We start from the raw sequence: 23,320 nt of genomic DNA on the forward strand, positions 1-23,320 counted from the left end.
CTCCTGCGGGGCCAGCCATGGGAGGATATTAAAAATTTAAGTCTTTATATATATTTATTGTGATGAATTTTAAAAGATGAATACAATTTTTGAATATTAGGTTCTGGAAGGGATTTGTGGAATTAATTGGATTTGTCGTGGATCGCGTTCGCAAGGTAAGTGATGTAACCTCTTTTCTAGATTTATCGGCAAACTATATATATGTTTCACGAATCGAATTATTCATGATTTCGAATTTGATGCATGGATTATATGTGTATTTTAGAATATTATATGATTATGATTGAACGTATTTGCTTCTGATTTGAATTGTGTTTAATTGCTCTGACATTGTATCTTTTGGCTTGGAACACTAAACATAATGTAAGAAAAGATTATGACTTGAAATAGATTCAGACTTGCAGTCGGGCTATGTTGAGGACCCTGCCAATGGGGGCTAATACATTGGTACCGCAAGAAGAATAGTCGGTGATATGACCCTACCATAGGGAACATGTGGTCATAGTTCCTGGCTGTTGAGTTGAATCTGATAAATTGCAAGAAATTAAGATATGAACGACATTTGGTTTTGACATTATATGTTTTTTTTATATATAACTGAAATATGAAATAGAGAACAAGCTGAACTATCGACCTGGCTATGTTGAGGACCCCGCCAATGGGGGCAGATACGTTGGCAATTGACTGTCCTGAAGGACTCACCGCAAGAAGATTAGTCGGTGTTGATGACCCTGCCACAGGGAACATGTGGTCATAGTCCAGGATCGACATGATAAATTGAATATGTGAAAGAATCTTGAAACCGCGAAAAAAATCTTTTGAATTTAAGAAATATTTGACTTATACTTTGGAACTGCATATTTATTTATTTTCCACATATTAGTGCTTGATTTATCTAGCTAGAGTGTTCATTACTTACTGGGCTGTCTAGCTCATTATACCATCTCTTGTTGTTTTACAGATTTCGAGAACTAGTCTATTGGGGATTCAAATTGGGAGAGCGACTAGAAGGATTGTGGCACAAGTTATCTTAGATTAGGGTTATTTAAGTTGATTTGTTATTATGGACATTTATTATGATTGGTGGACTTTTATTATTTTAAGAACTAGGTTTCTGCATGTTGGTAAATGATTATTCCGCTGCATATTTAGACTTGTGAGACATTATGACTTGAGTTAGTCAATGGAATAAGATTTCAATTTATTCTGTTAAATTATTTTGGAATTTCATAATTGAGGTGTTTGGTTTAGATGCCTTGCATGCTCGTGGGGAGAGTTTCCTACGGGTGTGCGGCGGTTGGCGCGACCCCCGGCCCGCGATCTCGGGATGGGGGCGTGACATACTCTATGTCAACACTCTAGGCTGTAAAATTATTTTAGGATCTATTTTACAATTTCTAAAACATTATGAATGGCACAACCAAACGTTGTTTGAGATGATACCATCCCTTGCCACTTTAAGCCAGGGGAACGGATTCAAGGTAACAAGCCAAGGTAAAAAGCCACGAAATCAAGGTACAAAACCTCTCGGTTCAGGAGAATCCCAGCTTTAGTACAAACAGAGTTCCACTGGAATCCAATGCGACGAGTTAATTGAAGGCATTCCCTGATGTGCACTATAGGTAGTATTCTCCCATGAGTACTGACGGACGATCTCATTTGCAGCCAAATCATCCTTTCCATCAACTTGTAGGTAAAGATCAAAATGAACACATGCACCTCCTGCAGCCTCTCACTTGCACACCATCAGTAGGTAGCGAATCTAGTGATCAACCAGTGACACCATATGGTGGCACAAAGCAGGGTGGATTCAGATACTCTCATAATGAAACGGTGCATATTAAAATGAGAGGGGAAGCTAGAGGTTTCCACTAGCATTTGAATAAAGTGCAAGAACGGTTGCATGCATTCTAACATGCCTCTTGTCATTATCTAGGTTCAAAGGAAATAAAAAAAATAACAAGGATTTAAATATCAGGAAAGTTTTAAATATTTTAGCTAGCCATCCATATATACCATGAAAGTCCAGTAGCTTCTAGTGATCAGAGGTAGGAATCTCTACGGTGGATTTGGCACCAAAGCTTAAAATGGTTAAGTACTGATGTGAGGACCCATGCAGGCGTGTGTTTAGTCCCACATTGGTTATTTGCTGAGGAGATATTGCGTACTTATATAGGATCAAGAAACTCAAATATAACTTCTGGCTAGTCATTTTGGATAGCTCCTACGTTGTTACAAATAGTATCAGAGTGAACTTAGCCCAAAGCCTATGTCGACACTGCAGCATGCTGACCACGGGCCTATCGTAGTGTATGTGATTAGATTTGAATGGATTTGAATCCTTAGCATGACGAAGATGTCAGGGCTTAAATATGGGGAGTATGTGAGGATCTATATGGATGTATGTTTAGTCCCACATCAGTTATTCGCCGAGGAGATTTTTAGTACTTATACATGATCAAAAGTTCAAATAATAACTTCTAGCTAGTCATTTTGGATGAGGTCCTGAGTTGTATAACCGAGCCCATCTAGCCTTAGTCCAGAAGTTACTGGCCATTTTTACATCCTTGATCTGAGCGTATCAGGTGAAGTTTTATGGGGTAGAAGACCAAGAGGCGCTTGCGCCGTTGGAACCGCGAGGTTGTGGGTAACATTTTTCGGCGTTTGGAGGGGATAGAGACCTCGATCGCTGAGCTGCAAAGGAAGGAAGACCTAGGGGGCGTGCTTCCGAAGGACGATATGGTTGATCTTCAGGGCCTACTTGCGACTCACCATTCGCTGCTACGGCAACATGAGGTCTTCTGGAGACAGAAATCTCGTGTGCAGTGGGTAAGCGAGGGTGATCGTAATACAAGCTTCTTTCATCGGACGACAGTCATCCGGAGACGATGGAGCATGATCCATTCCCTGCGTGATAGGTCCGGCCATCGGGTGGAGGGTGAGCCTGCCATTCGACAGGTCTTGCTTGATTTTTTCCGCGCTAGATGGACAGAGGATGAGGAGGCCCATGATGGTCACTACCCTCTCAGGGTGGACGTGGGTATTGGTGAGGTTGAGTGTGCATCCCTGATCCGACCGGTGATGGCACAGGAGGTGCATGAGGCGGTCTGGGCCTTGGCAGCTGACAAGGCCCCGGGACCCGATGGTTTCCCCCCTTTCTTCTTCCGGCGGTATTGGGGTATTATCCGACCAGCAGTGGTGGAGGCCATCCAGTGCTTTTTCACCCAGGCAGCGATGCCTGAGGATTGGAAGGCCACCTTCATCACGCTTATGCCTAAGCGCCAGGATGCGGCTGAGCCTTGTCACTTTAGGCCCATTAGCCTGTGCACAACCTTATACAAGGTTGTGGCAAGGATTTTGGTGGGCAGGATGAAGCCCCTTTTACCTGGCATCATTAGTCAGGAACAGGGGGCCTTTGTAGCTGGTAGAAATATTTCTCATAATGTTATGTTAGCCCAGGAAATGATGTGGGATCTTCGGCGGGCATCGAAGCGGCACAGCTTGATGGCAGTCAAGCTGGACATGGAGCGGGCTTACGACAGGATCAGGTGGAGTTTTCTCCAGCGGGTACTGGAGGTGCACGGCTTCCCCAGGCAGTGGATTGGGTGGATTATGGGGTGTGTCCGGGGGCCAAAGTTTTCTATCTTGGTCAACGGCACTCCATCAATTTTCTTCGAGTCCACGATGGGATTACGACAGGGATGTCCCTTATCCCCTTATTTGTTTATTATCTGTGCTGATATTTTATCCCGTGCTTTGCAGGGAGCGTGTGCCAGCCGGGAGCTGGAGGCCTATGTGCCAGCACCGGGGGCTCGCCCTATCTCCCATTTACTCTTTGCTGATGACTGTCTTCTCTTGGCCAGGGCACGGATTCCAGAGGCACGGGTCCTACACAGGGTGGTGGCAGACTATTGCGTGGCATCCGGTCAAAGAGTGAACTTCCTCAAGTCTGCCATTTTCTTCAGCCCCAGCACAGAGAGCGGAGTCAGACAGGAGATCAGAGGGATACTGCAGGTACCGGAGCAAGAGGGGACGCTGACCTACCTTGGCGTCCCTATCACGGGTCGGAGGCTACGGGTGGCCGAGTGCTTGGGCTTGGTGCAGCGGGTCCAGAGCAGGCTGGAGGGATGGAGGGCATCCTCCCTATCTATGATGGGGAGAGTGACATTGGTCAGATCAGTGCTGGGATCTATTCCGGTGTACCTTATGGCCAACATAGTGGTACCGAAGACGATTCTGCTGAGGATCGAGCGCCTTCTTCGGAGCTTTCTGTGGGGGTCATATAGTGGAGGCCATGGAGTGCATCTGGTAGCTTGGGAGCAGGTTTGCCTTCCTACTAGCGAGGGTGGTCTAGGGGTGCAGTCCCTCATTGAGAGGCGTGAGGCACTCATTGCCCGGCACGCGGCCCAGTTTATGTTAGTGCCGCACAGCTTCTGGAGTCAGGTGATGGCAGCTAGATATGGTCGGGGGGCTTCAGCAGCAGCACGGACCGGTCGTCGAGTCTCCTTCATGTGGCGCGAGATCGGGAGGTACCTGCCATCAGTTGCAGCACATACCAGGTGGTTGATCGGCGATGGCCGGAGTATTGATGTGACCAGTGATGCGTGGGTGGACACCCTTCCCCTGAGTCGCTGGCCGACCATGGTTGATACAGAGGCAGTGGAGGGGCTACGGGTGTGCGATCTCCTAGTACCAGGAGGGGCAGAGTGGGATGAGGCCAGGTTACGGCTGTTCTTCGGGGTACACCTAGCTGTGAGGATTCGGTCACTCCCGTTACCAGGATGTGGGGGGCCGGATGTCAGAGTTTGGGACACTTCGAGCCGGGCCGGTGTTAGACTGGGAGACCTCTCCCGCGCCATTCAGCCAGAGCACGAGCCGGGGTCAGATTGCGCTTGGATCTGGAGGTCCGGCCTTCACCCGAGGGCAGCTCTCTTTTTGTGGAAGGTGTTCTGGGACCGCCTTCCGACGAGAGCAGTGCTGAGCAGGCGTGGCTGGGGGATCCCTGCGGAGTGCGGGACGTGTGGAGCTGAGGAGACAGTGGACCATGTGCTCTTTCAGTGTACTTGGGCGATGTCGACATGGCAGTAGACAGGGATCCCGCAGGGGGCCCGATGTGCGCGAATACAGTTCCTTAGTGTGACGCGGCAGTGGCTAGCTAGTCCGCAGACTCATGAGGAGGGCATCAGAGCGACTTGCACAGCCCTTCAGATCTGGCTGGCAAGGAATGCTCGTACTCTCGGCCAGCGCAGGGTGTCACCGAGGTTTGCAGCAGAGTTTGCTCGAGCACAGGCCACGGAGATCAGCCATATCCCTTCCTTAGTTAGACCTTTGACAGCTCGGGACACCTGGGGTTCCCCCCTTGCTCTGGCAGCTCCTCAGATGGTGTTTTTCACCTGGGAGCCCCCACCCCCGAGCTTCCTCAAGGTCAACTTTGATGGGTCTGTGTTGGATGGCGGCTCGCGAGGTGGTGCAGGTTTTGTCATACGGGACCTGCATTCCAGGGTTGTGGCCGCAGGTGGCTGCCAGTTGTTCGCTACATCAGTCCCGGGAGCAGAGCTGCGCGCTGCCTGGGCGGGGCTTCGACATGCACGGGCGATGACGCAGACCAGCTCGATTATTTTGGAGGGCGACTCAGCTACTGTTATTGGATGGATTCAGAAGGGGTTGAGGGGTGAGAGCTTAGACCACCCCTTGATCCGCGATATAGTCAGGATGATGAGAGATGGGGGGGCCATCCAGGCCAAGCATGTATTTCGGGAGGCCAATGGGGCGGCTGATTGGGTGGCCGCCTATGCGGCCCACCATTCGGGTTACGCCCTTTGGTCAGGGGAGGGGGAGCTGCCACTGGCACTCCGCGAGATATTGTATTTTGATCTTATTGGGTGTATTCATACACGTTCTGTATGAAGCACCCGTTTCGGAAAAAAAAAAAAAAAAAAAAAAAAAAAAAAAAAAAAAAAAAAAAAAAAAAGAGGAGGATGAAATATAAACACTGCAAATGCCAGTCCCAAGCATGGATAAAAGAAGTTTAGGGTTCAGTATGACAGCCAGACAAAACATAAACAAATTCGGAACTTCTTTTTTATTGGTCACTTGTCCAATCACTTTCGTTCAGGTAATGAAAGTATAGCAGATAGAAGTGCAGAAAGAAAGGGAAAATGAAAGCAGGAATAACAGGGTACTAAAAGTCACTAGCAGAACTTCAAAAGATTAAAGAGAGGAAGAAGCTTCCTCCTGATGCACGAGAAATGATGCACGAGTTGTTCTTATAACGCCAGTTTAACTCTCTGTAAAGGTTACACATTATTGAGCTACCCTTGGGCTGGACCATACTAGAGTAAAGCAGATGCACCAAAACCCATCTTTTCCATGGCTAGTCCCGTATGAATATAACAATATACACATCACTTCCAAGTCCCATTCACATACCATCGAATTAATTAGTCAAGTTGGATGTTAGGACATGAATCATTGTCTTAATCAATTGATTACTATTATTAAGGGAGTCATTAAAAAAGATATTATGAGATAATAGCTATTTCATCGTGTCATCTTCTAGCAAGAAAAGTGGTGAGCCCAACATGTGAAATGTTTAATAATGGGGTTTAAGAGTGCGAAGAACGAACTCAGGACCTCTGCTCTGATACTATGTTAAAATTACAATTTGTCCCAAAAGCTTAAATTGATTGCATAAGATAGGTTTATTTATATATTTTCTTATATAAGCATCTGCAAATATAATCTTTGGTGGGCAAATATATCTACCCGTTGTATTAAAGGTAAAACTTGGTCTCATCATCAAACTGAAACCAGGCCTCTTTTGATTAGTGGAAATAAACAGAAGGTATTTTGATTAGAGGATCATTAGTTTGCACATGAACAAGTAAAATTTCACACGGAACTACCTTATTTTTTGAGAATTGCGAGTTCGCATGCAAACTAATTCCCCAGGAAATATTCTGACTGCTGAAGGTCCAAGCTAATAAATTGCTTCAAGCTTGATAGCGGATCTTTTTGAGAGCCCCCATCCTAAGCCAATTTGATCGACAATAAGATATTTTGACTGCTTATCACTATTAATCACCAAATAAAAATTCGTATTATTATAAATAATTTATAATACAAAAATAAGCTTGCAAGCTTTTATGGATCTTGGGAAACTTTGTGAATATTGGACTTAACTGAATATAGTCAACTAATCCTATATTAAATTTTATTTTAAAGTTCGTGATTTTGTGAAGTTTTGGTGAAACCTTACTAACAATTGTTATGTGACACTGTAATTGCTGCCGATCAAGACTACCCTCTAAAGCTCGTTTATTTCTTGGCAATTTCACAAATTCTAAGTCCAGCCCCAGCGATTGTGACTTCAATTCCTCTCAAGAAGCCATTTTTTTTTTTTTGCTGATCAAGTGTTTGCAAATGGACCAAGCTGGATCAAGTATAACATGAATTTCACCTAATTCTGTTTAAGATCAAGACTTCAGATCTCTATCCAAGCATTGGCTTCCCAGGTCATATTGGGAGATAAATTCATGGTAAATTTTTTCGATCCATTGGATCACTTAGCGAACCACAATCCGGCCCAAATAATACCATGGGCAAGCTTAAATATGAAAATGTACTTGTAATTGAGATTTCAAGATACAAAATATTTTAACTTAATACCCGATTTGCAAACATAACTATGACATTAGGGCGAATGGAGTGGTTAAGTATTTCAAAGCCATGACTCCGTAGGTTGAATTGGATTACAGCATGTTGGTTGAGCCAAGTCATCCAATAAGTAGCCTATTGTATTAGTACTAATTTTGAGTCAGAGGAGACCAACTCACCCATTAAGGTTGGGAAATGCTACCTACCACCAGTTACAAAGCCATCATGTGGCCCAACTACAAACCCAACACAGGCACATAGAATGGGCCTGAAGGCCCAACCCTTGTGCTCACCCAAAGTGCTCCCGTGATGCCACGTGGATATCAAAACAATCCACGTGGACGTTAAAGACCTCGCATGCAGCCACCGCTGTCCTGCCACCTGCACTAAATTACCCAACTGCCTTTCCAATAAACCAAATTTAACAGCTCACCCTCCATGGTAGACCCGTAATATGACTGAAAATGAAGCCCAAAGTCAAACGTTACAATTGATCCCATTATAAGGAGGAGTAAAGAGCTAACCCATTCACCGACCCCCCCAGGAATCAGGATGGAGAAGGGAGGAAGAAACCCCCCATCCTTCGCCGCCGTGCTCGCCGCCGCTGTCTACTTGCTATACTGCTCCGCAGGCGCATCGGACCCCCTCGAGGATCCCAAGATCCGGCCGGTGACAGACCTTGCCGGTCACCGCCGGGTGGGAGCCACCGAGCTGCGATTCCGGGCTTTCATGAGGAGATACGGGAAGGAGTACGGGAGCCTGGAGGAGTACGGCCGCCGGCTGGGGGTGTTCGCGAAGAACCTGGCGAGGGCGGCGGAGCACCAGGCGCTGGACCCCACGGCGGTGCACGGAATCACGCCCTTCTCCGACTTCACCGAGGAGGAGTTCGAGCGGGCGTTCATGGGAATGGCGGCGAAGGATGATAAGGGCGGCGCCTCCGTGGAGTATCCGACCGCGCCGAGGATGGAGGTGGACGGGTTGCCATCAAGCTTTGATTGGAGGGAGAAGGGGGCTGTCACGGACGTGAAGAAACAGGTAAGTGAATCCGGGATTTGGTTTGCAGACATTGGCCGGCCTGACACCTCCGTTGTTAAGTATACGAGTTTCCAAAGTCGTAATCGTATAATTATATATTTATAGATAGATAGATGGATAGTTCATTCTAGGAGCTGTTAGGAAGGCAATATATTGGCAATGGTTAGAATATGAGTGACTTCACTGAATAAGTTGAACTACGTACAAATCATCTGTCATAGAAACGAGAAAGAAATCTTTGTTTCATTATAACATGCATGGATTTTACTGTTGCGAGAGATCATCTGAATTGACGAGTTACAAATTATGAATCATGATTTTGACAATGGTTAGATTATGAGTGACTAAGTTGAACTATAAATCATCAGGGGCGGCTCTATACATTTTGGGGCCTAAGGCGAATCCAATGAACGAAGCTTTTTTTTTTTAATAATAATTATTTTAATAAATATAAAATACTTAAAAAAATATATGAAAATAGATAGCTATCAAGTATACTATTTCAACAAAGATACCTGAATCTAACAAAGGTAGACAAGAAGCCTTTTCAATTTAATATAATTCTTGAATGGAAGCACATAAAAATAATTACTCTAAATGAAGGGCCACGAAACTGATTAAATAATTGAGATAATGCTTGGCAATACTGTTTACTATGTAGCCGAATAGGAAAAGGTCATCCCATGGCACTTCATGGTCAAAATAAAGAAAAGAATTTGTCTATAAAGGAACCTCTCTATAAGTAGGGCTTTCAACGAGCCGAGCCCGAGCCTGAGCCTGGGAGAGCTCGGCTCGGCTCGTTTCACAGAAGCTCAGGCTCGGGCTCGGGCTCAGGCTCGGTAACGAGCTCTATTTTGGGCTCGAGCTCGGGCTTGCTTGGCAAAGCAAAGGCTCGGGCTTGAGTTCATAAAGCTCGTTTCAATTACGAACTCTAGAACGAGCCCGAGCTCGGGCTTGTAATCGGGCTCGAGCTCAGGCTCGAGCTCGATAACAAGCTATTTTTCTCTATGTGATTATATTTTTATGAATTATGGTGCTGAAAAAAAAAATTCAGTGGAAGACTAGAGCTCGTTTGGGCTCGTGAGTTGCTCGGACTCGAGTGTAAACGAGCCTCATATTGGGCTCGGGTTTGGGCTCGTTTGACTACCGAGCCGAGCTTTTACCGAGCCGAGCCCGAGTAGCTCGGCTCATTAACAGCATAAAGTAGGGTCATTATGGGAAATTCACTCCATCTAATTAATAAAAGTCCCATCCCACCAATCTCCCCTTCAAGTGAGTACCCAAGCAGCAACTGCAACATCACAGCACAGCAGCCATTCAACCCCCTCCTTTCTTTTCTCTCTCTACCACCCAAGAGGGGAGAAGAAATCGAGAGGAGAAAACTAAAAGAATCTCCAGCCTCCAAGAAGTCCATCTCCAATCCCCCTATCTTTCTTCCGGATGGCCCAGCTGGATCAGGAGTAATGTGAGGGAAGGAAAACCAAGACCAAAACCAAAAAAGAGAAGGGATGAAAGATAAGAGTGGCTTCAGGCGTCCATCAAGCCAACCAAATCCCTCCTCTCTCTCTCTCTCTCTCTCTCTCTCTCTCCCCCCCTCTCCCTCTCCCCACCCAAAACAAAACTACTGTCCCCAACTTCCCAAATTGCCCCTCTGCAGGCCAGGAAACTCTCCACCTCCCTTCCATCAAGGGGGAAGACTCGTAGCCAGCTCGTGATCCCATTTTATATGGGGCCTTTGCTTCCCTTTGGTCAGCCTCCCGGGGGCTTTCCAGCCGGCCCTGCATATGGAACGAGAAAGAAATTAAACCAATCGTCGTGATAAAATGAGAACCAAATCAAATTGTCCAAATTGGCAATCGGCAATCTGATGCCAAACTTGTATGATTATATTGTCAATAAAGTTGACCCGGCTCTGGACTGCTCTGGAAGGGTGCTATATGCTGAGGATTGGAATTGGCATTGTACTAGAAATTGTTTGCACCCTGGATGGGAGTAAGGAAAACTGCTGGTTGCTTTTTCTCACGGCATTTGGTTGGAGGTGGACTTCGCAAATAGTGATTTCCTGGATTACCAACTCGTCTGTGAATGTGCAGTAACACCCGTAATAGTTGGGGAGTTGAATTTGTTAGAATGTGATTTTTCTTTTAGACAAAAAGAATAAAGAAGAAGAAGAATTTGGCCTGGATTCAGGTCTCACCCTCATTATCCAATTTTTGGCCAGATTTACATTTCCAGCAGGAAGATAATACTACTACACTCATCATTCGATAAGGACCTGGATTTGGATTTCTTTTACTTTTTTGTGGTTCAGGAATCAAGTCAGAATCACTGCGACTGACGGGTAACTTAATGCTATCTCGAGTAACAACTCAGCTGCATGATAAACAAAATTAGTTAACTATTGGAAACCTAGCGAGGGTGGTTTGAAGTTCCCTTAATGTCCCATGAATGACAATTTTGGATGGCATAGAGGAACGAATTTGGTCGTAATGGATTGCTCAAAGAAACACTTATAACTAGAAATTGGAAAAGAACAAAAGTAGGCAGTGCAGTTACGTGAGATATGAAGCTGCATGAAAACTACTTTTCTGAAATGGCTTGGTATTTTAAATGCAGGGAAGTTGCGGATCTTGTTGGGCATTCAGCACAACTGGAGCTGTTGAAGGAGCAAACTTTATTGCAACCGGGAAGCTTCTGAGCCTTAGCGAACAGCAGCTCATAGACTGCGATCACACGGTTGTACACCCACTGATAAATCTTCCTTTAAAATAGATGAATACGCTTCTAGAATTCTGCTTCTTCCTCTTTTCATTTTTTACCTCTGATGCATAATAGTAGTTTCGTAATTGTTGTTATTTGCAAATATGAAGTGCGACACAGTGGAGAAGGATGCATGCAATAATGGGTGCAATGGCGGTCTAATGACAAATTCCTACAAGTACTTAATGCAAGCAGGTGGCTTACAAGAGGATAAGTCTTATCCTTACACTGGAAAACAAGGTGAATGCAGGTTCAACAAGAGTAAAGTTGCCGTTCGAGTCACAAATTTCACCAACATACCTCTTGACGAAGACCAGATCATGGCCAATCTAGTCCATCATGGTCCTCTCGCAGGTAAAGCCCCCTGCAGGGATCTTAATAAGACTTCCATTTATTTTCAAGTTGATGTTTTTTTCTCCATAACAGAGCATGTAAGCATTTTCAAGTTGTAAGCTCACTCATTTCTTAGGTTAATTTTATACTGATCATTTATGTTTGTTTTTATGTTCATGCAGTAGGATTGAATGCAGCTTTCATGCAGACATATGTTCGAGGTGTCTCATGCCCATTGATCTGCTTCAAGCGGTGGCTGAACCATGGGGTGCTGCTGGTTGGATATGGAGCTAGAGGATTCTCCATTCTGAGGCTTGGGTACCGACCATACTGGATCATAAAGAACTCATGGGGAAAGCATTGGGGAGAAAATGGATATTATCGACTATGCAGAGGCCACAACATTTGCGGAATCGATAGCATGGCCTCTGCAGTGGCAGCAACATTGGCCACAGAAACTGGTTAGAAGTGTATCTTCGTGTTTAATTTAGAAGCACGAACTTGCGTGACACTAATAGTATGCTGCAGCAAACAATGTTCGCTTTGTATATATTTGTTGTTTTGTTGTTACAGTAACGTAGTTCAGCTAGAAATCTGAAAAATGTTGGGGTTGTTAGTTCCATACTTTTCCAAGTAAATCTATCTAATTTCTCCTTTTCTGCAGCTCCTATCAGCTTATTAGGTGAATATGTAATTTCCACACCCTTTACCATTACTCTTTTGTGAGTAAACCACTCTGCCTTGGCTAGCTATGTTTTCAGCTTTTCAAGATATTATTAAAGATCTCTCTCTGTTTCTCTGACCTTGATTTTTTGTTGTTTCATCTGGTTTTTGATTATTTCCTTGTTCCCTATTTCATCCGTAATCCCTTGAGGAATGTCTTTTCTCCATAATATTATATCCAAATAGGCAATCTCATCATAATTCAAACCCTGAAATTTTCTCATGGACTCATTGGAAATTTTGTGATAATAGTATCAGCAGTTTTCATTGATTCTATCTAAGAACACTGTAATCTTTTTTTTCTACTTGTGGATTAGTTTCATCTTATGGAGCATTTTATTACAATGCAAATACTTGCAGGGTGTACAAATAGGATGACTGCCCACCTCCAGATTGGCCTTCAACATAAATGGTAGCCTCTGTCCTCCTAACAAGTTACAAATCTCTCTGCTTTACCTTCTAGCAGGCCATCCTTTTTTTGTCACCCCCTTGATGAAACCTAACAAGTACGCAACTACACATAAACCAGAAACAGCGAGATTAAATCAAAAGCTCTGTTCCTCTCGCAGCTCTTGCATCAAACAGGAATTCTGCATAACCTAGCATCGAAATTCCCCAACACCACTAACTCAAACACAACATATCGTCCGATCATAAGTTCATATTTTGAAATTTAACTGCAGATCCGACATAGTAGAAAGTGCAATTATCGGTGTAAAATGAAGCACAGATTTCTTCCAAGGATATTCATCAATTCACATTCAAGACAATACCTTGTCCAAGAAATCACAAACCCGAGCTCTAGATCGATGGGATTTATACCTCAAAGGGATTCGAAGGAGAGGAGCCTGCTCTAAACGGAGGAGGACAAGGGCTTCTCTACTGCGGGCTTGGGTGCTCTTCGAGGTCCTCCATCTGCCTCCTCTTATATATCGTTCGAAGAGGAGATTCTCTCGAGCGAGCATCGTTCCCGGTTCCAAAACTCTCCAAAAATCATTATTTTCAATCTAACTCTTTTCAGCTGCGGTCGATCTCGATCAAAATCTGGAACATTTTCTTCGTGGAGAGAACACAGCCTTGGCTACTTTGTGTAAGCGTTTTTTTAGGGAGCGTTTTCTGCTTTGAAAACGAATGATGGAGCCGTAGAAGGGGTACGGTGGGTAGAGGGCAAGCCCCGAGAAAATGGCTTGGCTTTGCGTCAATGGGAAGTTGCTACAGCCGCTTTTTATTATTAAAAAAATATTTTATCTACGCCGAAATCCACCCCAAACTTGCACAAACACAGGGCTTGTTTGAATATTTTTACAGAATTAAATTAAAAATTTTATAAGTATCAAACATTTTAGCATATTTAGCTTGTATTTTCTAAAAGTTTATCCAGATCTAACCCAAGCCAGTCTTTGAGTTGTAAAAAAAATCTATAAATTGTTTTTCTTCCTACAGAATTTAAATTGAATGATATTTGGTTGATACAGAGCCATACTTAAATAGACGATTCAATCTTCGAATTCTACATAATTTTCAGCTTAATCTTATAAAAGTATTGAAACAGGCCTAAAGAGTTTTTTTTTTCCTGAGCACTGAAGGCAAAGTTAATATTTAGACTCTAATAAACCACCAACCCACCATATTTAGCACCAAAATATTCAGTTTATTAGGCAAACATAATAGCATTCTTATTAAAAAAAAATTATGAATATTTTTTTATTATTTTATTTTTAGAATTAAGTTTTGACATTAGCTATGCCGAGAGCTTGTCTAAGTCCTATAGTTATTACTGCCACATTGGGCCAGCCAATTTGATCGGAAAACCAGCAAACCAAACTCTAGCCCATCCGGTTTCTTAAAGGATTTGGAAAGGCATTCGGATCCATGAAAAAATTAGCTGGTTTTGAGGAAGAAAAACCTAAATTCTTTTTTTTCAAATTAGTAATGGGAGTCAACCCATTAAACTCTTACAAAAGAGCATTAACAAGCATAAGTAGAGAGAAACAAACTAACAACCGAAAGCATCGCTAAGCAAAACTAACAGCTGTAGGGATTGAAGCAACCTAGAGTGAGGGTTCATATTTGACATGGTATACAACCGCCAAACCACCGCACAATAACTTCTTGTTGTGTCATTTTGATTCTTTTTTATACTTATTCAGTGTCATTAGGTGAAATTATTTTAAATAGGTTATGATATTTCATAATCAAATAATTTGTATAAAAAAATAATCATTTCAATCTTTTGGAAGAAAATGATACATACAATGTATACTTATGTTATTTTTTCAGTATTTTCAAATCTTAACTATTGTAGTACTATTACAAATCAATAAGATATATTCTCCATAATATAAATAATTACATAGGTTTTAAAATTAATTAATTCATGATTATTTTCTACTTATGCTATCATCAAAGAGTAGCATAGAATGTCGATCAATGTGTTTAAAAAGTAGAATCAAAATAAAAAATTATAAAAATATACATATTTTATATTAATTCTATTTTTATATCTTAAATTTTAAAATATATTTTTAATGCAAATCCAATCTGAGTGATGGCGGCTTGCAATAAGACCAATGTCTTGGCAACCCGAATCCTTAGCCAAGTTGGTCTTTGGTCGAAATTTAGCAGCCATGCTAAGCCTGAATCCAATAAGAGATATATTTAGTAAAAGATACTAATAGATATCTTTTTATTTATTTTTCTATAAAATAAATTGGAATAATCTATCATTTTTATGGTATAGATATTTTATTATTTCTGACGAGGATCATGGATATTGCATATGTAATAACTAATTAAATTATGATTGTCGTAACTTTTATATTTATTTATATTTTTAATTTTTTTAAAATTTTTATTTCCTCTAAATATTCATTATTATATTGTATAAATGATTCCATAAGTCAATGGATTAATCCATGTTTCACCCACGGCTGAGTTGTTGACTCATAACCCAAACACTAACGAGTTAGCATCTAAGTCAGTTTTCAAGATATTAACATGGATGCCCATCTTTGGTAATATTATTATGCCTATATTTTGGTATATGTGATCTACCAATGCAGCTACATAATATAATCTCAAAATAAAGGAAAATACTTTAGGGTGCCCATCAGTACACATGAAAAGTTTTTTCAAGCCTACTCGATACTGGCTAGGCAAGTTTGTACTCAATCACTTTGTGTGTATCACACTGACACTCTTGAGCCATTCCAATTTTTTATGTCTTTTGATTGGAGGATTTTTTCGTATATATAAGATAAGTAGACATGCAACCTAAAAACAACTTTTTATATGCCAATTCTCTATAAGTAGACAAGCAACTTTGTATATACCAAATTTCTTATGCCTTCAACGGTAGGTTCTCTTTGAGGAAGAAATTTTTGATAAATTAACCCACTTTTCTAGGATAGTTTTGCAAGGACTTGTTGTTTCTTAAATGAGTATTGGTTCCAATCACTCATTAGTAAAATCACTCAATTCACCTAGATATCAATCAGGTCTTGTGCGTGCTCAATCAGTTACACGCTTTCCCATCCCAAGTGAATTAAATGATCACCAGAAGCGGATTTTAACAACCTAGGACCTTACCCACATAGGTTATTATTTTATATTCCTTAGTCCTGGTATTATTATCCACATTCTTCCTAGTGCATAATCAATGTGAATTAAATATACACTTGTATGGATTCTTATATACTCTTTCTATTTAAGCTTTGACATCTTTTCTAGGCTTAAATCCAATCACAATACTATCATCGGTCTGTGGTTCCAAAAGGAACCATGCTGTAGTGCTCCCCAATCTATATAGGCCATAAGTAAGATATAGTTTGATATCATTTCATTACAATCGACAATCTTACAAAAAAAAAAAAGCAAGCTGGAAGGTATTATTTTGAGATTCTTAGTTCTGTGTAAGTACTCAAAATCTCTCTAGCACATAACTGATGTAGGACCAAAAAAAGGCATGTATGGATTCTCTCATGGGTGATCTATAATTTTTTACTATCTAATATACTCATATTTTTGCATATTTTGTTTGAAGGGATGCATATATATATAATTGTAATTACCTCCCATGGAAAGCATATTTGCCCACCAATTTGGACTGCAGCAAAAGCTTATAACATTGTGGATGAAGTGAGGGAGACAACCATGAGTTCACATGGACGGAGAGTAATAATCCAGCTTCATTTCGGCATAGCTTTGCGTTAATTTTAGCAAACTAAATCTAGATCTACCAGGCATCCTGGGTTGGTGGCCTTGCACCTAAATGCCCTCTGACCTTCAAATACTTAATTTTTCCTATCTTAGTTTTACTAGAAACCCAATCTTTAATTCATCTAAGATTGGCATGTGATTGTAAGAAAATATATTTGAGTTATTTATAAGGTGCATGTTGAATCAAACTCAACTTTTCATTGTGTACATCTCTTAATTCTTCTTCAACTAGAATCAAGTATCCAAGTGATGGACTCTAGATTTTCTTCTCATGAATATGGAAGGCTGATAAGTTCAGATCATGTCGCCTGAATTAAATGTTGTCCCTCTCCATTTATATTCATTTTGTTTAATTTCTTGAATTAGGTCTGATTGTTTCACTCCATTTTTCACTAAATGAAGTCTTCTTAAGTAACTTCGCACCAAATGTCGAATAGCAACTTGAAAGCATAGTTTCATTAGGCTGCTTCTTCTGCACACGATTTGGTTACAATACTGTAGTGTACTTCTTTGTGATAATTAGAAGAATTGTGACTATAATTATAACCATATGGCCTTATGTGAATTATTTGGAGTCAGCAAACAAATGTCTCTACAGAAAGAAAAAAGAAAAAATGGGGACAAAATAGAGACATACAATTCCAAGAATTAACTCATGGCATAAGTTGAGGGACCCAATTTTCACTATGTTGGTTATTTATTCCTTTGACATAATTGCTGACAACTAGCAACTATCCAGTGATTGAGATGGTCAAGGACTCTGTAAAACTAGCGATAGCTTTCACTGAATTGTCCAAAAAAAAAAGCAGGAGTATTCACTAATGAGGTCGAGGTTGTCGCAGTTGCTAGAATACTACCTTCGTGCTTGCCCCTCGCTAGGATGGCGTACCCATTCGGCATAACATGTGGAACAACTGTGGAACTTTAGGAACACTGCAACCAAATGAATGACCATGTTGTGTGATACCATCCGCATGGGTTGTTCCATCTGATACTAAGGAGTAAAGAGAGGCCACCATGCATATACTAGAACAAACTTATTTGGAATGTCAAGGTTGCAGGCTTCCATAGCAAATTTCTTTTCCGTATGGGTTGTCCCATTTAATGATAAAAAGTACAGAGAGGCCACCATGCATATACTAGAGCAAAACTAGTTGGACTGTTAAGGTTGTAGGCTTCCATAGCAAATTTATTTTATTTAGTTTTACTTAGTAAAGGTAAGCTTCTACATTATTAGAAACGGTATCGGAGCATATCTGGTGTATAATCCATGTGGACTAGAAGATACTGTAGCATGGGTGGACTAATCACAGGCCGGCCGTGGTATTTGTAATTGGATCTAATTGGATTTGATTGGATTTAAATCTTTAACTTGGCGAGGATATCGGGGTATAAACAGAAGGAGGGTAATAACACCTTCCTTTTCTGGTGAGGTCCTCGATTAACTCGTTTCAAGTATTTCCTTCAAATCCTTGACTAAAGGGTGCCGTCCTTGACTCAAAGGTGCATTTGAGAATAATGGATCCCCAAGGGGATACAATTGGATCCTTGGTTCCAACCTTTTCTTGATAGAATTTATCTTGTATTCAGCTTTAAAGCAAGCCACATAAAGATTTTAACTTAAATCTTGGCATGTTGCAGCTAGGATGTGGGTGAGTGAAATTGAGGAGATCAAGAAGAGATTGAAAACAAGACCATCCAAAATGGATCCAGGTAATTGCCTATATACTTCTAGATAGCAGGCCAGGTATAGTCTCTTATGCTTGTAAGATCGAAGCCCATCCTCTTGTAATAATTCTAATAGATTTGCTTGATTGAAGGCTTTCTCTATTAATAATCAAATTTTCAAACCCCTCTTCATGCTAAACAACATCCCTTTTCTTCCTCTCCACTTCTCTTCTCAATTTAAACAATAAATCTAAGACACGTATCACAACATCTTTCTCACCTCATACTTTTTTGATCCCTTGGATCCAAACTTAAACTAAACTGATTGGATTTCTAAAATTGGAACAAGAAGTGATACAATCTTGACAACGGTGTGTGCGTTTGTAGATACTAGCATCTGTGTGTGTGTGTGAAGAGCCCAATACGGTGTCAGGCATACTTTTTGAGAGTCAAGATCTACCAAGATGGATTAATCAATTCGTAATGGTTGATGCCATTAGAGTGAGGTTTGGAAAAAAGTACTTGGGGTTTTTGTCCCTTTTGCCTAAGAATTTAAAAGAAAACAATAATAACAAAAGTATATGCACTAAAATGCATATTAGCCTCTTTATTTATGTAGCATTCCTTTGCCATATATATGCAAAAATATGTACATTTATATTTTCCAATTCCATATTATTGCACATAAATTATTTGAAAATGATCATTAGAATAAAGCATCCAAATATTTTTTCTAAGCAAAACACTGAAATAGTGAGGATGCTACACCTGTCTCTTCCATTGATAAAAAGCATCGAAAGAAAAGTTTCAGCATATAGCAAATGTAGAGAGGCTTCTAGGAGTATCTTGCTTAAGCAATTCACTCAATTACATCATTCAAGTCCTCAATATGTAAACCATTTAAATGGTTTTCAAGCATTTCTATTTATTCTAATAGCCCATATTTCTACTAATCTTTCATGCATGATGCATCACAGAAACATCAAGTCAACCTGAACCATACACGGCGGAAGCATTACAACTTTGCAACAGCTTACCTACGTCCTCTACGTCCTCGGTTTCTCTTGGACTTTGGCCTAGTAAAATTTATTGTTGCAGCCATATAAATCCAATCACATATCCTGTCAATGAATTGGATATAAGCATACCTTGTACTCCTTTTGAGCATCACTGCGGCAAAAAATCCCCAGAAGCCAACCACAACTCCCGGACTTAAGCCAACATAAAGCCATATCATTTCTGAACCATTTTCATCTTGTTTTTCTTCTGTTGGACCTTCTGCAGGTTCATTGTCGGGGCATTTTTCTGGCAGTGGTTGTCCACAAAGATACTGATTGCCAATGTAGATGGATGAATCATTCAAGGTTTGGAGTTGGTTGCCAGATGGAATCCTTCCTGACAGATTGTTGTGGGACAAGTTCAAGCGCTCCAAAAAATTCAAATCTGTGATGCTTGTAGGAATTGTGCTTGATAGGTTGTTCATCGACAGATCAAGTGACTCCAACTGCCTCAAGGCACCAATATTTCTCGGAATCCTTCCTGTCAAATGATTCCCCGATAAGTTCAAGGAATAAAGCCCACGAAGGTTTGTAAACTCCTCAGGAATCTCTCCAGAAATATTGTTGTCTGAGAGGTCTAAGCTTGCTATAAGTGAGAGCACACTAGTGAATGTGAGTTCCAAATCTTTCGTGCTTATCTGGATATTCTCAGTGTAATAGTTGATCATATTTTCAGAAAGAACAGGTCCGCTCCCATTTGGTGTGGTAATCATGGCTTTGAAATTACCAAATGATGGTGGCAAAGTTCCAGAAAGCTTGTTGTCAGCAAGATCCAACACTTGAAGAGAAGCAAGGAGTGACAGTTGCTTAGGAATATTACCATCCAACATATTTGATCGCAGACGGAGAACCCTTAATGATAAGAGGCTCCCTTCAATCCATTCAGGTATGCTACCTGACAACTTATTATTACCAAGGTCAATAGTAGTTAGATGTTTGCACTGTTGCAAGGATAAAGGAATTTTACCAGAAAAGCTGTTGTCCCTCAAATGCAGTGACATGAGTTGACTGAGAGATCCCATTGAGCTAGGAATGCCTCCTGACAATTGGTTATCAGAGAAATCAATGACTTCCAAAACAGATGAATTGTTCCAACAATCAGGGAGAACACCTGATAAATCATTATCGGCAAGATTGAGAACTTGTAGATTATTTGACTTACAAAATGTTGATGGAATGCTGCCATTGATCCTGTTATGCGCAAGAAGCAGAATGCCAAGATGGTCGACACCACCACCCAAGGTTGGCGGAATAGGTCCAGAGAATAAATTGTTGGATAGATCTATTAATCCTGGAATCTGGGTGGGGGGTAGAGGTTCAAAGCTAGGTAGCTTTCCTTTCATATGATTATGAGAAACACTAAGAAAGTACATAGGCGGACGCATGTCCGAAAACCAATCAGGAAAATTTTCAGATATTCCTGCACTAGATAGGTCCAGAAAACTCAAATCAGTCTGGTTCCGAAGCCATGGAGGGAATTTGGGCCCCAGTGGACAAGACGCCATGCTGATGTAGCGTGCTTTAAATGGAGGAAGCCAATCTTGACTCACATTTATTGTCAATGAGTTATAAGACAGATCCAAACTTGATAGGCTTGTGAGGTTGGCGAAGTGGGCTTCAGTCAGTGCACCTGCTAAGAAATTTGCTGAAAGATTCAGATAATAAAGGGCAGATAACTTCCCCAATGATACAGGAATTGAACCGTCCAATAAATTAAATCCAAGATCAAGAGTTTCCAAACTTTGGAGTTCTCTTATATGATTGGGCAAAGGACCACTGATATTGTTGTGATTCAAATTAACATACTGTAATCTGTTGGTGCTGCATCTCGAGAAACCTTCCATAAATCCTGTAATATCTCCACCTATATTGTTTTTAGAAGCATCAAAGTGGCTCAAGTTGCAGAGGTTACCCACTATTCTAGGTATCTGCCCGTTGATAACATTATATGATAAATCCAACCTGCTCAACTCACCGAGATTCCCTATGGTTTCTGGAATCTCCCCACTAATTTGATTGCCATCCAACACTAAAAACTGCAAGCTTTTGAGATTCCCCACAGTTTCTGGTATACGCCCACTAATACTGTTATATTTGAGGTCCAAGGTCTCCAAGCTTTTGAGATTTCCCACAGTTTCTGGTATGTGCCCACTGATATTGTTAGCGCTGAGGTCCAAGGACACCAAGCTTTTGAGATTCCCCATAGTTTCTGGCATCCGCCCACTGATATTGTTTCTGCTGAGGTCCAAGGACACCAAGCTTTTGAGATTCCCCACAGTTTCTGGTATCTGCCCACTGATACCGTTCCCATGGATATTGTTCCCACTCAAATCTATTGACCGCAAGCTCTTGAGACTCCATACCGTTTCTGGGATGTCTCCACTGAAGTTGTTCCATGAGAGATCTAAGACTTGAAGCTTCTGGAGATTCCCGATGGCAAGTGGTATATTGCCATAGAAATTATTGCCATAGAAGTCGTAATAGGACGCAAGGTCTAGAAGTTCAAGGCTGCTAAGATTAAACATCCAACCGGGTATGGTTGATGCAAAGCTGTTCCCAGAGAGATCAAGTGTAGTAAGAGAAGTGAAATTAACATGGGTTAGTGTAGAGGGAAGGCTAGGAAGAGTAGCAAGAGATAGACGCAAGACAGAAAGAGAAGGGAGCATATTGATCGCATGAATCCAGTTGGATGCTTTTGAGAGGTTGACATTACTCATGTCAAGATGCTGCAGGAAACGGATCGATGGTAACCAGCCAAGATTGTCAACATCCAAAGAGTACTGATTGTTTGAACGGAGATCAAGATAGAGCAAGTTTGAGAGGTTCCCGAGTTGGTGAGGGATTGTTCCACCAAACCCAGCATACGAGAGGTTTAAATACTTCAAATTGGCAAGAGATCCAATGAAGTCAGGGATCGGGGCACCACTAAAATTGTTCATGCTCAAATCCAAATAATTCAAATGTCTCAAGTGAAGTAGTGAAGGACTTACCTCACTTTCATCAGGACAACGTTCGGGATTTACATAATAATCACATGGATAAGGGTAGTGGAGGTCAAGCTTTACGACATGTCCGGTGATTCTGTCGCATCGAACTCCTCTCCATCTGCAGCAGTCTTTTTCATTCCAAGAGAGCCATCTGTGGGCGTCATAGATGCCCTTTCGTATGCTAAGAAGAGCCTTCCTTTCCCTCACTATGCAGCCTCCTGACCCGGAACTATTTCCACTGAAACAGAGGCATAGTTGCACGGATCCAAAGAAAAGGAGGAACGCGATCCAGATGGCATAAACAAGAGGAATGGAAGTATTGGTTGAAGCCATGAGATCTCCCTATGCGAAGGAGCAAAGGGGGGATAGCTTGTTGAGACAACTGAGTTCAGAGGGAGACGGGAATGGGATTCTTTAAGTGATCCTTGGTCATGTAAATAGTGACTCGCCTATCAGTGGACTGAAAAACTCGGTCATCGAAGAATAGTTCACCATGTAGCTGAGCTATTAACATAATTAAGAATCCTGGTTCCCATACAGCTGCCAAAAGGAATGGACCAAAATTAAATGCTTTAGAAATGTATTTGTGGAAAGAATGCTCCCTGCCGTAGGGAAGAAGTTTCAAAGAGCCATTTAATAAATTCAAAATTAAATTTTATTACAAAGACTCAAAATTTGTTATGTTGACTTGACCATGCCGCGTCAGAGGCATGCAAGAACAAATAGCATATTTTGGTACTTTTAAGCTAATTGCCTCTCTTGCACGCCAAAAACAAAAATCTGTCTCCTTGACAGTCGAGTACCACAAAAGATTTTGGACAAGTTGATCTTGTCAAATTATATATAAGAAATAAGCTGTATCCCACGGACTTTTTGACTGCA

At 41.5% G+C, this 23,320-nt stretch overlaps 2 protein-coding genes and 1 long non-coding RNA gene across 3 annotated transcripts; 1 reads left to right on the plus strand and 2 right to left on the minus strand.

Moving 5' to 3' along the window:
* The first annotated feature begins 8,190 nt into the window (after nucleotides 1-8,190).
* LOC103717420 (putative cysteine protease RD19D) lies at nucleotides 8,191-12,422 on the plus strand. Its single transcript, XM_089929574.1, has 4 exons — nucleotides 8,191-8,691; nucleotides 11,308-11,427; nucleotides 11,562-11,805; nucleotides 11,967-12,422. Exons 1-4 carry the CDS (start codon nucleotides 8,209-8,211, stop codon nucleotides 12,248-12,250), a joined length of 1,131 nt encoding a protein of 376 aa, XP_089785700.1. The 5' UTR covers nucleotides 8,191-8,208; the 3' UTR covers nucleotides 12,251-12,422.
* LOC149768049 (uncharacterized) lies at nucleotides 12,206-13,657 on the minus strand. The gene is made up of 2 exons (XR_016399843.1): nucleotides 13,330-13,657; nucleotides 12,206-13,106 (listed from the first exon to the last, which is right to left on the minus strand). It is a non-coding gene; the product is annotated as an uncharacterized LOC149768049 (long non-coding RNA).
* A 5,425-nt stretch (nucleotides 13,658-19,082) lies between these two features.
* On the minus strand, nucleotides 19,083-22,926 carry LOC103717436 (receptor-like protein EIX2). Its single transcript, XM_039123956.3, has one exon. It carries the CDS (start codon nucleotides 22,769-22,771, stop codon nucleotides 19,427-19,429), a length of 3,345 nt encoding a protein of 1,114 aa, XP_038979884.3. The 5' UTR covers nucleotides 22,772-22,926; the 3' UTR covers nucleotides 19,083-19,426.
* Nucleotides 22,927-23,320: the final 394 nt, after the last annotated feature.

Source organism: Phoenix dactylifera, chromosome 3 (genome assembly GCF_051530095.1).
Source record: "Phoenix dactylifera cultivar Ajwa chromosome 3, Ajwa_hap1_PhDact_Kaust_v1.1, whole genome shotgun sequence".
Lineage (NCBI taxonomy): Eukaryota > Viridiplantae > Streptophyta > Magnoliopsida > Arecales > Arecaceae > Phoenix > Phoenix dactylifera.

Excerpts from the sequence above, each read along its gene's own strand:
- LOC103717420 (XM_089929574.1), top strand. The coding sequence starts at position 8,209 with ATGGAGAAGGGAGGAAGAAACCCCCCATCCTTCGCCGCCGTGCTCGCC. Across the intron at positions 8,692-11,307 it reads TCACGGACGTGAAGAAACAG|GGAAGTTGCGGATCTTGTTG; the intron begins GTAAGTGAATCC and ends TTTTAAATGCAG. Across the intron at positions 11,806-11,966 it reads CCATCATGGTCCTCTCGCAG|TAGGATTGAATGCAGCTTTC; the intron begins GTAAAGCCCCCT and ends ATGTTCATGCAG.
- LOC103717436 (XM_039123956.3), bottom strand. The coding sequence starts at position 22,771 with ATGGCTTCAACCAATACTTCCATTCCTCTTGTTTATGCCATCTGGATC.